The 15,003-nt window shown below is 42.0% G+C and overlaps 1 protein-coding gene across 1 annotated transcript in view; it reads right to left on the bottom strand.

Moving 5' to 3' along the window:
* The window catches only part of ppp4r4 (protein phosphatase 4, regulatory subunit 4), a 139,130-nt gene that overhangs the window by 43,917 nt on the left and 80,210 nt on the right, over positions 1 to 15,003 (bottom strand). The window contains exons 5-9 of the mRNA XM_084150816.1: positions 13,890 to 13,963; positions 11,580 to 11,686; positions 10,882 to 10,989; positions 6,507 to 6,628; positions 5,107 to 5,229 (exon numbers count right to left, since the gene is read on the bottom strand). Coding sequence (XP_084006942.1) covers positions 5,107 to 5,229; positions 6,507 to 6,628; positions 10,882 to 10,989; positions 11,580 to 11,686; positions 13,890 to 13,963 — 534 coding nt within the window. The remainder of the gene's footprint in view (positions 1 to 5,106; positions 5,230 to 6,506; positions 6,629 to 10,881; positions 10,990 to 11,579; positions 11,687 to 13,889; positions 13,964 to 15,003) is intronic.

Genomic DNA, 15,003 nt, shown 5'->3' on the forward strand with positions numbered 1-15,003 from the left:
GATTGTAGGATGGCCGGGGTGTTAAGCATATCCCAATTTAGGTCACCAAGCAGTACGAACTCTGAGGATAAATGGGGGGCAATCAATTCACATATGGTGTCCAGGGCACAGCTGGGGGCTGAGGGGGGTCTGTAGCAAGCGGCAACAGTGAGAGACTTATTTCTGGAAAGGTGGATTTTTAGAAGTAGAAGCTCAAACTGTTTGGGCACAGACCTGGATAGTATGATAGAGCTCTGCAGGCTATCTCTACAGTAGATTGCAACTCCACCCCCTTTGGCAGTTCTATCTAGACGGAAAATGTTATAGTTGGGGATGGACATTTCAGAATTTTTGGTGGCCTTCCTAAGCCAGGATTCAGACACTGCTAGAACATCAGGATTGGCGGAGTGTGCTAACGCAGTGAATAACTCAAATTTAGGAAGGAGACTTCTGATATTAACATGCAAGAAACCAAGGCTTTTACGGTTACAGAAGTCAACAAATGATAGCGCCTGGGGAGTAGGAGTGATACTGGGGGCTGCAAAGCCTGGGTTAGCCTCTACATCACCAGAGGAACAGAGGAGGACTAGAATAAGGATACGGCTAAAGGCTTTAAGAACTGGTCTTCTAGTGCATTGGGTACAGAGAATAAGGGGGCAGATTTCCGGGCGTTGTAGAAAAGATTCAGGGCATTATGTACAGACAAGGATATGGAAGGATATGAGTAAAGTGGAGGTAAACCTAAGCGTTGGGTAACAATGAAAGAGATAGCATAACTGGAGGCACCGATTGAGTTGGTCTCCGCGTGTATGGGGGGTGGGACAAAGGAGCTATCTAAGGCAGGTTTAGCTGGGCTGGGGGATCTACAGTGAAATAGTACAATTAGAAATAACCGAAACAGCAATAAGGAAACCATATTGACATGGGAGAGAGGCATAACGCAATCACAGGTGTAATATGAGAGAGCTAAGACAACAGCTGGTAATGGCGACACAGTTTGGGCTGAGGCTAAACATAAACAGGATGCGGTACCGTAAAAAGGAACAGTCCAGCAGGCATCAGCTGTATAGCTGAGTTATCATAAGGTCCGGTGAACAGCAATAGGATAGTTCGGAGGTAGTTCGGAGGCTGCTAAAGCACTAGCGAGCAAGAGGCCACGGCTAGCGTGTGCTAGCGGGCCGGGGCTAGCAGATGGAATCTTCGTGGTCGACGTCGTAACGGGAAGCCTGTTGTAACCACATCAGACGATTTCGTCGGCAGACCTGTCGTGTTGGATCGGCGGGTCTCCGTGTCACACTAGGTGGTCCCGTCCGGTTGACAGAGAGGTAGATAGCCGGGAGATGGGCCTGGCTCATCTCATGGGCCTGGCTCAAAGAGATGGTTGTCCTTCTGGAAGGTTCTCCCATCTCCACAGAGGAACTCTAGAGCTCTGTCAGAGTGACCATCGGGTTCTTGGTCACCTCTCTGACCAAGGCCCTTCTCCACCGATTGCTCAGTTTGGCTGGGCGGCCAGCTCTAGGAAGACTCTTGGTGGTTCCAAACTTCTTCCATTAGAGAATGATGGAGGCCACTATACCCTTCCCCAGATCTGTGCCTCGACACAATTCTGTCTCGGAGCTCTACAGACAATTCCTTCGACCTCATGGCTTGGTTGTTGCTCTGACCTGCACTGTCAACTGTGGGACCTTATATAATCTTTCCAAATCATGTACAATCAATTGAATTTACCACAGGTGGACTCCAATCAAGTTGTATAAACATTTCAAGGACGATCAATGGAAACAGGATTCACCTGATCCCAATTTCGAGTCTCATTGCAAAGGGTCTGAATACTTATGTAAAAGAAAATAAACTAAAAACCTGTTTTCGCTTTGTCATTATTGGGTATTGTGTGTAGTTTGCTGAGGATTTGTATTTATTTAATCCATTTTAGAATAAGGCTGTAACGTAACAAAATGTGGAAAAAGTAAAGGGGTCTGAATACTTTCCGAAGGCACTGTATTACATGTGTTTTATTTGATGACTTTATTATTTCACACTATGTCATCATCTCATCTCTATAGAGCTGCTGCCTATGCTATCTGACAAAAATCACTATTTTAGTAGTTCTTCAAAGTACAGTGCCTTCAAAAGTATTCACACACTTTGACTTTTTCCACATGTTGTTGTGTTACAGCCTGAATTTAAAATTGATTAAATTGAGATTTCTTTATTCACTGGCCTACATACAATACCCCATAATGTCAAAGTGGAATTATGTGTTAACAAATTAATAAAAAACCGAAAGGCTGAAATTTCTTGACACAATAAGTATTCATTCCCTTTTTTATGGCAAACCTAAATAAGTTCAGGAGTAAAAATGTGCTTAACAAGTCACATAATAAGTTGTATGGACTCACTATGTGTGCAATAATAGTGTTTAACATGATTTTTTTAATGACTACTTAATCTCTGTACCCCACACATAGAATTATCTGTAACATCCCTCAGTCGAGCAGTGAATTTCAAACACAGATTCAACCACAAAGACCAGGGAGGTTTTCCAATGCCTCGCAAAGAAGGATGGGTAAAAATACAAATAAAAGCAGACATTGAATATCCTTTTGAGCATGGTGAAGTTATTAATTATACTTTGGATGGTGGATCAATACACCAAGGCAATACAAAGATACAGGCGTCCTTCCTAACTCAGTTGCCGGAAGAAGGAAACCGCTCAGGGATTTCACCATGAGGCCAATGGTGACTTTAAAACAGTTACAGAGTTCATTGGCTGTGATAGGAGAAAACTGAGGATGGATCAACAACATTATAGTTACTCCACAATACTAACCTAATTGACAGAGTGAGTAGAAGGAAGACTGTACAGTCGTGGTGAAAAGTTTTGAGAATGACACAAATACTAATTTTCATAAAGTCTGCTGCCTCAGTTTTGATGATTGCAATTGGCATATACTCCAGAATGTCATGAACAGTGATCAGATGAATTGCAATTAATTACAAAGTCCCTCTTTGCCATGAAAATGAACTTAATCCCCCAAAAACATTTCCACTGCATTTCAGCCCTGCCACAAAAGGACCAGCTACCATCATGTCAGTGATTCCCTCGTTAACACAGGTGAGAGTGTTGACGAGGACAAGGCTGGAGATCACTCTGTCATGCTGATTGAGTTAGAATAACAGACAGGTAGCTTTAAAAGGAGGGTGGGTGCTTGAAATCATTGTTCTTCCTCTGTTAACCATGGTTACCTGCAAGGAAACACGTGCCGTCATCATTGCTTTGCACAAACAGGGCTTCACAGGCAAGGATATGTTTTTTATTTTTATTTTATTTTTTCCCTTTATTTAACTAGGCAAGTCAGTTAAGATCAAATTCTTATTTACAATGACGGCCTACACCGGCCAAACCCGGACGACGCTGTGCCAATTGGCCCTGCGTCGTCCGGGTTAGCGGAGTGTTTTGCCGGCCAGGATGTCCTGGTCCCATCGCGCTCTAGCGACTCCTTGTGGCAGGCGGGCGCATGCACGCTGACTCGTGTCGTCAGTTTAATGTTGTTTCCTCCGACACATTGGTGCGGCTGGCTTCCGGGTTAAGCTGGCAGGTGTTAAGGCGCACGGTTTGGCGGGTCATGTTTCGGAGGACGCATGACTCGACCTTTGCCTCTCCCGAGCCCGTTGGGGATATCACGAAATTGGGGAGAAAAAGGGGGTAAAATACAAAAAACTTTTATAAAAAAAAAATATATATATATATATATATATAAATATTAAAGTAAAGTACAGATACCCCAAAAACTACTTAAGTAGTGCTTTCAATTATTTTTACTTAAGTACTTTACACCACTGGTAGTGCGTGAAAATCGTCTGTCCTCGGTTGCAACACTCACTACTGATTTCCAAACTGCCTCTAGAAGCAACGTCAGCACAAGAACTGTTCGTCGGGAGTTTCATGAAATGGGTTTCCATGGCCGAGCAGCCACACACAAGCCTAAGATCACCATGCGCAATGCCCCTAGCTATCTGTAAACATAAAAAACAGGACAATTGTGCTGTCTGGTTTGCTTAATATAAGGAATTTAAAATAATTTATACTTTTACTTTTGATACTTAAGTACATTTTAGCAATTACATTTACTTTGATACTTAAGTATGTTTAAAACCAAATACTTTTACTCAAGTAGTATTTTACTGGGTGACTTTCACTTTTACTGGAGTCATTTTCTATTAAGGTATCTTTACTTTTACTCAAGTATGACAATTGGATACTTTTTCCCCCACTGCACACTACGCGCTTCAGCACTCAACGGTCCCGTTCTGTGAGCTTGTGTGGCCTACAACTTCGCGGCTGAGCCGTTGTTGCTCCTAGACGTTTCCACTTCACAATAACAGCACTTACAGTTGACCAGGGCAGCTCTAGCAGGGCAGAATTTTGACGAACTGAGTTGTTGGAAAGGTGGCATCCTATGACGGTGCCAGGTTGAAAGTCACTGAGGTCTTAAGTAAGGCCATTCTATTGCCAATGTTTGTCTATGGAGATTGCATGGCTGTGTGCTCGATTTTATACACCTGTCAGCAACGGGTGTGGCTGAAATAGCCGAATACACTAATTTGAACAGGTGTCCATATACTTTAGTGTATTACCTCATTTGCCTATTTTAATACAAAAAGTACTGTATTTAATAAAAAAAAATATTGTATTTCTGTCTACATTCAAGTGGTAAAAGTTAATTGTGATATGAATAAGGGAAAAAAAAGACCCTATTAGGGTGTAGTGTCTGGCCTTAAGAGGTCTGAAACCCACCTGAGAGTCTGTGACAGAGCAGCCCATTTAAGAGGTATTAAACCCACCTGAGAGTCCGTGACAGAGCAGCCCATTTAAGAGGTATTAAACCCACCTGAGAGTCTGTGACAGAGCAGCCAATGTAAGAGGTATTAAACCCACCTGAGAGTCTGTGACAGAGCAGCCCATTTAAGAGGTATTAAACCCACCTGAGAGTCCGTGACAGAGCAGCCCATTTAAGAGGTATTAAACCCACCTGAGAGTCTGTGACAGAGCAGCCAATGTAAGAGGTATTAAACCCACCTGAGAGTCTGTGACAGAGCAGCCAATGTAAGAGGTATTAAACCCACCTGAGAGTCCGTGACAGAGCTTGCCGTACTGAAACGACAGCGAAGCCAGCACCGCCTCGTCAGCTTTAAAGCACTTTTCACAGAACGTCTTCACCAGCGGAAAGATAACACGCGTCCTGTCGTCTAAAAAGTGAGGGGGAGAGAAGAGAGAAAGACAGTTTGACATGACGGTGCTGCCTCCCAATGAAATGGGCATCTGGCAGAGAGCGGACAATCGGAATTGTCATCCCTCATACACACAGTGGCTGCATTCCATTCCAAAACACAGTATCAACTCAATATGATGTTACTCATCATGCGGCCATGGAGTGTATAAGAGCTAACTTGCTACCTTTTCTCTGCCCTGACGACTTACCTGGGCAGATCTGAAAGGACATCTGAAAGATGAAAGCAATAGGGCCGGGACTCCACGTAGCAACGTGCAAAGGCCTCGTGAAGAAATATCAGACTGTGGCCATTACCGCTGACAGCTTAGTTGGAGCCAGTGTGCCAACTACTGTAACGAGTATAGTATTTGCATATCAAAGGAACTTTGCGGGTGCAGGGGTGTCTTGGAAGAGTGTCGCTAAGCCAGACAAGTAAGTGTTTCCCACAGACAATGTAGAGACAAGGTTGTGAAGTGCATTGGTTTTAATGAGCCAGGTTTATGTCTGTAGTAGACTCTGGTTCTTGGCAACCCCAGGGGTTGCATATTTTTTTTGCAGAGCACAAGCACACCTTATACAGGTAATCAAGGGTGTGAGTATTAGTTGAGTAGTGAAATCAGTTTTGCTTGTGCAGAGCTAGAACAAAAAATATGCAAACCTAAGATAGATGCTAGGTAAAAAAACAGATCAATAGGAACATCACAACCATTGAATAGGAACATTATAACCGTATTTTCTGTAAGTGCCTTTATAAAGCTATTCCTGTCAAAATACTGCTTTGGTTTAAAGACTTTTCCGGGAACAATGTGAACGTGTGGGCGTCTGTCCTCTCTTGGAACATCAATGAGTAGAAAATTGCCAGCGAACAAGAGCCGCCAGATCGGGAGTAGTGTGGGCTGCTTGCGAGGCACGCTGTAGTAAGAAGAAGTGTAAGTTGAATGTGAGAGCAACATGGCCACAGAGACGGCTATGTAGGCTGTACGAGGGTGTAGCACGGCCTGCCACGCAGACAGAAGTATGTGGGCTGAATGACGTTATAGTGCCAGCAGTGGAAAAGCCATGTGGGCCGGCTGTGTGAGGGTGCAGGGTAATCACATAGAGTTCGTATGATGTTTGTATGAGGTGGTGAGATTGTAGAAGTTTTTTTGTGTGAGAGGTGAGACTGTTTGAGGTGATAAGGTTATATGAGGTTTATATGAGGTGTTGAGGGTGCATGACATAGGTGAGGTGGTGTCATTGAATGAGGTTTCTCACCACTGTCGAACATCTCCAGCAGGTTAATGATGGTGTCGAAGGCGGCCAGGCGCACCGTGCTCCCCTCGTCCCGAGCCAACTCTACGAGCTCAGGCAGCACTGCCGCCTTGGTGTGGTCCAGTCTGAGACACCAGAGGAGAAAGAGACGAGACACAATTATATAACAAACACACATTCCCATTAAAGGGATCGTTTGAGTTTCCCCCAAATCAAAGTTTGTCAGATAATTTCATGCCTCAAAATTAATGGAAAATGGACCTGTGTGGCAAGACAACATTTGTGGCATGAGTAAGATGGCAGCATAGAGTTCTGTTCTCCAACCTCCCTTTGTTTGACCAAATTTTAGGCAAACTTCCGCTTCTACAAGCTACAAACTTGAACATGGCTTCTAAAATAACACTATCAAAAGTAGAGAATCGACTGCTTAGAAACCACCAGAAAGTCACAGCCAACACCAATGAAGAGTCTGTCGTGGCTGATCCACATGAGATCTCTCAACCAACAGAAGGGTATCCTACGAAGCAAGCTATATCTACTCAGAGTTTTCTAAAGCTAACCAGCTTCAGCTTCACATTCCAGCTCAGGCTTAATCATACTACGACGGTGGATATTGCTCGACCGCCTGCCGCTTGTAATGGCTAGTCGAACGCCAAACTCTTCATTGAGACAATGGTGAAACATCAATCCATGGGCTATGGTGTGAAACAGGCTTTTATAAGTGCCAACTTTATTTTATTACTTATCATTAATGCCGTCGTTGGTGTGCTAATCAATGCACAACCACAAGCACCTTTTTCCCCCACTCCTATCGATACAATAATTGTATTAAGTCATACAAAAGTGTTACTGTTACAGGGAAACTTATTTGATTGGTCCTCAACTCGTGGCTCAGTCATTTCAGTGGAGTTACCAGTGAGTTAGCCTGCCCCGGAGCAGGTTAGTTCATAAGAATTCATTGCCATAGAAATTACCTGGCTAAAAGGTGAGCCACTTTCGTATGACCGGTTATCCCGAGTTGAACTCAAGAGTTGACCAAAGTTACCTCGCCAACTCCTCACACCTGCTTTGTAGTATACCCCTCTGAGCAATCCAACATGCCTGGGGCAGATTCCACCAGTTTGTCATAAAAAAGTCAAATGCTCCTTGTAGCACCACTTGATGGCCACTGGAAGAAAATGCACACCCTAATCTCAAAATGTATCTGGAGGGAAAAAAAACAAGAATTAAACTCTCCATATTACAGAGACAAAATACCTCAGGTGGAATAAGCCTCCCAAAATTCCAATGGTTCCCATGGTCATTTTCTCTGTATTCTCTCGCTACTAGGAGTCGCTCTGGATAAGAGCGTCTGCTAAATGATTAAAATGTCAATTGTAGGCTAAATCCAGAAACTTGCTTTTACATTTCACATTTTAGTCATTTAGCAGACGCTCTTATCCAGAGCGACTTACAGTTAGTGAGTGCATACATTTTCATTCTGGCCCCCCCGTGGGAAACGAACCCACAACCCTGGTGTTGCAAGCGCCATGCTCTACCAACTGAGCTACAGGGCGTGGCATGGCGTCCAATAGAATAAAAATGTGTTCACCAACACAGATTACAAAACCTAATCTATTCCAATGTAGCTCTGAAACAATCTAAATTAAGATTCGGCTCTATTATTTCTCACACCATTTCTGTTTGGCATCTGGCTGAAAAAATATGTGGAATCACACTCAACTGGTACCTCCAATCATGAATTTTCCATAATTTTGGTCTCCAATTGGGAGGGCGCCCCATCTCATTTCCCCTGTGGCATGGCAATGGATTGCACACACTTTCAGCAATTTTTGGGGATGAGGGTCTCCGCGCATTCCAAGATATTCAACAAAAGTACAACCTGCCTGGCAACTCATTATTTTTCTACTTACAATTACGTTTTGCTATGCACTCTCATGGGGTATCTTGGGAAACAAAGCTTCACCTTCATAAGGTACTGCTTGGAAAAAGAGGTCTCGTCTCTGAAATGAATTCCCGTCTAGTAAAGTCCTCATCCAAGCCGCTTTCAATTGACAAATTGTGTAAAAAAGATCTACAAATATCCAACAATGTTCTTAATTGGCAAACAATATGGCACAATATATGATTCACTTAAATGTTGTTCACAGAACGTACTTTACTCCCCGGAAATTGTATCACATTAAAGCCAAACCATCACCCAATTGTACTCTATGCTCTAATGACACTCAAGGTACCTTAATCCATATGATGTGGGAATGCCCGGGGATAAAATCATTATGGAAGATTATCTTCCCTGTGCTCTCAATTTAACACAACCCCATTCTTTCATTATTATTTATATTTCTTTAGTTTTCTCCCCTTTTGTTCATATTCATATACTTAATTGTCAATGGATAAGAAATGTATATAACAAATAAGGTTGACACTACTACAAATACAAGCATGCTGATGCCATTCACATTGAGATACAGAGTCAGATCTGCCTCTGTATGCCAATTTCATTGATTTAAGCGTGCAAAGCTGATGTCATTTTTCGCTGCATCTCTTTTGTAAAAACAATACTATCATTATGAATGCTATGAACATGAGTCACAGCCTATTTGCTGTGTATATATATGCCTGTTATCCAACAAGTGTCAACAATAAAAAACGTATCACAAAAAAAGGAAAATGGACTTGACTTTAGTTTAAGACCACTGCTGAGGTTTGGAAACATGAGAATATTTCATTGTGAACTAGGCTATCCCTAAGTGTACGAGCTAAGAAGAATATAACCTCCCTCCCCCAATATTGGCAATGTAAAACAGCACATTTCATCAACTGCATCCAAAAGATCAATGAAGGATGACAGAGAGTGAAGTTAGAGAACGTATCATGTTAAGGTTACAGGGTTGTGTTTGTGACTGACACATAATACACCTCCCCCTTAATAAGTCACTCACCCTCTGACAAAATACGTATTCTGATAACTCACTGTTGCACAATTGGTTGCCTGCAAAACTCCCAATACCAATATTTAACAGTGGGTTTGACAGTAACTAACACTAGCACATACTGTATTAATGTAGCACTGTTAAAGGGATAGTTCACTCAAACGAACTTTTAGTATTTTGTTCATTTTTGCAGGTGAACATTAAAGTTTGATGGACTAATGAACAAAACACTAAAAGATCCATTCAAAGCGTCAGGTAATTTGTTTCTGTGCACCAGTTAGTGTTGGTGTTTTCATTCATTGCACCTGTCAGTAACTCAAAGATGTTCTATTCAACTAATGGATCAATATCTATATGTTATTGAGGGGAACATCTCTATATGGATGGGGATAATAAAATAACAGGAAAATAGAGACGATGAGACAAATGATACTGAGATGCACTCTAGGGGCCGGTTTCCCGGACACAGATTAAGCATAGTCATGGATTTAAAAGTATGCTCAATGAGGATTCTCCATTGAAAGTGATTTTTGTCCAGGACTAGGCTTAATCTGTGTCCGAGAAACCAGCCCAAAGAGTATACTGCACGCTTAGGATACCCAGTAGTGTGCCGTCCTGTGAGTTTCTCTATTTGGTCAATATGTATCCATTAGTTGTAGTGTCACTAAGCATTAATACCAAAGTAAGCACTACCTTCCCCCTGCCACTTTGCTGATTGCAAAATAAAGCATTTGCTACACAGGTAACCAGGCAGAATTTTAGAAATCATTCTTCTTGACTGGACCGGCTGTTCCCAAGGGGCTGCTGCAGTCTATCAGGGTTGATAGTGTGTGCTTGTCAAATGACACCCTATTCCCTATAAAGTGCACTACTATTGACCAGGGGCCCATAGTGCTCTGCTCAAAAGTAGTGAACTATATAGGGAATAGGGTGCCATTTGGGACACAGAGTTTCTGCTGCGATAAGCCTGCGTTTATAGTCATCTGTTGTAGGTTCATGATAGGAAAAAAGACTCCCCCCCACCCAACACACAAGCTTCAACTGAAAGCAAAGCTTCTAAGAATTTTTTGGGTATTCAAACAAAAGTTCAGGAGTATTTAGTCTCGCATACTGGTCTATTTCCTCAGGTCAACAGGGTGTGTTTAGCCTTTTCAAAGACACCGTTCAATTGAACCATTATGCCTTTCGGTTTGAACAATGCGACTGTTTCTACCAGTGGAGTCTTGTGGGCGGAGAAATCAGAGGGGCTCAATGTACTGGCTGGAAATAAATAAATGGAAAATATATCAAACACATAAAACACATGGAAACCATTCCATTTATTCCATTCCAGCCATTACAATGAGCTCTCCTCCGATTTTAACGCGACACCAGACACAGCTGTTTTCTAGATTATCTGAAAGGTTTTCTCCTTTCTTTTTTTCTCTGTTCTTTTCTTTTACCCGATTCCTCTGGCGATGTTCTCCAGCTGGCGACACATGCAGGAGCGCACCTCGTACTCCACGTCCTGGCACAGGGACCTCACCAGGGGCAGGAGGTCCTTCTTCACTCTGCCAAGAGGGTTTCACACAATTTGAGGGCATATCAAGAGAAATCAAGACAAATTATGATTGATTATTGGAAAGGTGTCCCAAAGGGCACAATATAGATTTTTCTACGAGATACTAATTCAGATAAGCTGTGAAATGATTGTAACTAATTTAGCCTAGAATCTATGGGTCCTACATCTATCGTCTAGGCCAAGGCTGGGCTCGCCAGCCAATTAAATGCGGCCTGTGGGGTATATATTTGTTGTTGTTAGGAGAAATGATTATTTTTGGTTGAAAAAACACTCCAGGCCACACTAGACAGAAAGTATCGATTTTGACGAACAAAAATGTGTGGCCCTTCGTTGAATTCTTTAATCCCGATGTGGCCCTAGAGACAAAAAGTTTGCCCACCCCTGGTCTAGGCTATCTATCATTAACTAATTTATCCTACTGTAGCATCTATGGCCCCTACATCTATATAACTAATTTAACCAAGACATTTCCTTACAGAAAAATAAGCATTTAACCAAGACATTCCCTTGTAGAAAAACAAGCATCAGACCTTCTGTTTGGTGATTGAGGAAGATACAAACTCCAGGGTACAAACTCACATGGGAGACTCAAACTTGCAGGCCACCTTCCCCAGGATACGACAGCTGGCTAAACGGGCCTGCAGGGACTGCGACAGCTGAGCTTTGGACACAAGCGGGCTGAGGATCTGCATGATTAACAAATGGATACAGGCTATTAGGGTGTTAGGGAAGGAACAGCCTGTTTAAGGAAGCCATGGGTTGCATCCCAAATGACATCCTATTCCATTTATAGTGCTCCATCGGAACCATGCTAAATTATGTTGCCAAGTTTAGTTTCCTAACTAACAACAGTTTCTTACAAGTAATTGTGGCCGACTTGGGTTGTCGGGCACAGTACTGTCATACTGAGAAATGATAGCCAACTTAGTTTCTTCCAATGGCACTGTTCCATTAGAAACCATCTTAATTCCCCATATTAGATATACTAACGGTTATACAGTTATGGGCATTAAAAAGTTAACCTGTACTGCAGGGTAGTATAAAACAATTGCCTCAAACTGGATGTATATGCATCATCAGGGGCTTATTTCAGAAATGTATTTCATAACATGGGTTATTGTTAGATGATTGCTAATGAACTTGGCATCTCCCTGTGAGAGCGTTTGTCACATTTACAAATGGACCTTGGCGCAGCAAGGCATTTTGAAAAAGTACAGTTTTAAAGCCCAGAAATATGCCCAGAAATTCCTTAGAAGCCTGGCATAATTCTCAGGTAAAATACTATGGGACGGTTTCCCGGACACAGATTAAGCCTAGTCTTGGACTAAAAAGCAAGATGAATGAGATGCAACAAAATACAAAAAAATCTAAATGTCAGGGAGTTGAGGCACAAATTGAGGTAGAACGGTAAACCGGCCCTATATGTGCCATATATGGGTATTTCTATAAATAAAGGGTCCAATGTGTGACGTTGGGATCAAAATGGCAAAATAGTTTGAAAGTAAAATTACAATTAAAATGCGCAGTAATAAAAGCAAAATATATGACCTCCTAACAACAACATATGCCTAGGACTATACAGTCAGGTCCAAAATTATTGGTACCCTTGATAAAGATGAGCAAAAGAGACTGTTTAAAAAGTTAACAAAAATTATTCTCAAAAACATCCCTGTTTTCAATACCTTTCAATACCTCAATTTGGGAGGATAATGGCACTTTTTCTAAAATGTTTTATGAGACTGGAGAACACATTGGGAGTGTTATTACACCATTCCAACGTACAGAATCTTTCCAGATCCTTGATATCCTTCGTCTGCGCAGGTTTTCAATGGGGTTCAAATCCAGAGACTGAGATGGCCATTGCAAAATTGTGATTTTGTGGTCAATTAACCATTTCTTTGTGGATTTTGATGTGTGCTTGGAGGTATTAATATATTTTATGTAAGATACTTTCAGCATTTGACTTTTTTCATTTTTTTCATTTTTCTAAGGTATTATCTTAGTTGTACTGGCAAACTTGATGTAAAGAAGTGAAATGTTATATCAATATGTGAATGTGCCTAAATACCATATAAAATACCATTGAATTTTAGGTAAGGGGTTTATTGTAACAAATGTTACAATTAACCCCCATTATAAATCTGAGTCTAATCTGAATATAGCGTTTGGGGTTGCGCCATAATCTATCCTACACAAATGCGCATAGTCAGATTTTGTCTACGCTACTTTGAAGCAAGGTAAGACATACCTCATAATATGAAGTAAAACATCCAGGTTTCACACAATTAAGTATATGTTATCAAAATGCATACTGCCTCCAGCTCAGATTGCAAGGTGGTAGGTGACGTGCTGATAGCCTGCCTAAACTATTGCCTATGCACTCAAATGGTGAATGGAGGACACGGTTCAGGAGTTGAGAAATTAGGAGTTGAGAAATAAAAACTGTATCTCTTTTTAATCGTGGCCATCAAAACTCTGTTTTTAACACGCAATTGCATTTCGAATTGTTGCGCAATGACTGGGCTTTTAAGAACACGTTTCACACCAGTAGCAACCAGCTGTTTGAGGAGATGCAGCTCTCGCTGTCCGACAGGTGATATTCCGCTCAAATTAGGCTCTGTGCACGTCTGATAAATAGATACATGACGAACTAACGAAAATACACACGTGCCAATTGAAATCCATAAAATTATGAAAATTAACCTATAGACCGGTAAGCATGACTAGTGAAATTTCTTTTTGATGCGAACCGATTAATGGTTAACCATTAACATCCCTAGGTGGTTGCCAAGGCTTGTTATATGCTTTGGTTCATTTTATAATTACCTGTATTAGCTAGTATGTGTTACGTTAAGGTGTTAGCTAGTGTACATTTCAGGTTGCTGTTACCTCCTGTCTGATGGTTTCCTTTGGTAAAGCATCGATTGCAGACAGCAACGTTTCCAGCCATGCGTTGCTCACCACTGTCGAAGAGAAACAGAGAAAAACTGACATTTTAAAAACACTGAAAACTGATACCAATGCTTAATAATGATGCCAGGGCCTTTGAAGTTTTGAAATGGAACATCCCTGTACCAGAGAGTATGATGCCCTGCCAACCTACAGCCCACCAGTGACGGTAAGTCACAACGGTTAAGCTCTGTCACGAATTCAAACTGCTGCATTCACTCCCTCGCTCACACACTGTGGGCGAAATGCCAGGCAGACACTAGCTACATTCAACAGATCTGGGAGAAGAAGCTTTCATCGACTGTAATCCTGGAACAGTAGGATGCTGAATTGAAAACCTGAGTGAGCAACAGGCTTGTTCCTCTCGTGCCAGCAATGGCTAAAGATTGACTCCTGCCGAGTAAGGTGCCACAGGAATCGTACCCAAGCTTAAAGCATGCTATTCGAGACTTGCTGTCAAAGCTAAGACTTTTGAAGGGATGTTACTTAATGTTCAACCTAAAGTTAAATCTTGAGCTAAGAGAGGAATACTGCAAAGCTGAAAGCGGGGCTGTGTAGGTCTGGCTGCATCCAACTCACCCGGTTGTTAATGAACAACCCACAAGTCTCTCTGGACAAGTTTTGGACAAGCTTAATTTGCCACTGGAAGACATTACACAAAGAAAAAATAACCAGCTTTATGTCCTGCCAAAACATGACATTGTTTACCTTCAGGGTCCAACATTAACTTTTTTTCTTACTGGCCCGGTTGGCCAAAAAGCTACTGGCCCGAACATAATTTTTACTGGCCTGGACATGGTGTAGTTTTTAAATGCATTGGTGTCATGCAGGGCCTATAGCTTGGCATGCATCTTTCTATTTTCAGCAATGAATAGGCTACATTTGGTTATTATGATACCTCTTAGATGTTAAGTCCCCTATTTGGGGGACTTTGAGCGGTTCTGGACCAGTTCCGACTGACATTTTTGTGTACAAAGCTCTCTGTGAACATCGTAGGGTCCTGTGTCTTATAGTGCAAGAAAGCACCGTCTCTCTGCTCCCACTCTCCCAGCGT

Source organism: Coregonus lavaretus (assembly GCF_964263955.1).
Source record: "Coregonus lavaretus genome assembly, chromosome: 33".
In the NCBI taxonomy this organism is placed as follows: Eukaryota; Metazoa; Chordata; class Actinopteri; order Salmoniformes; family Salmonidae; genus Coregonus; species Coregonus lavaretus.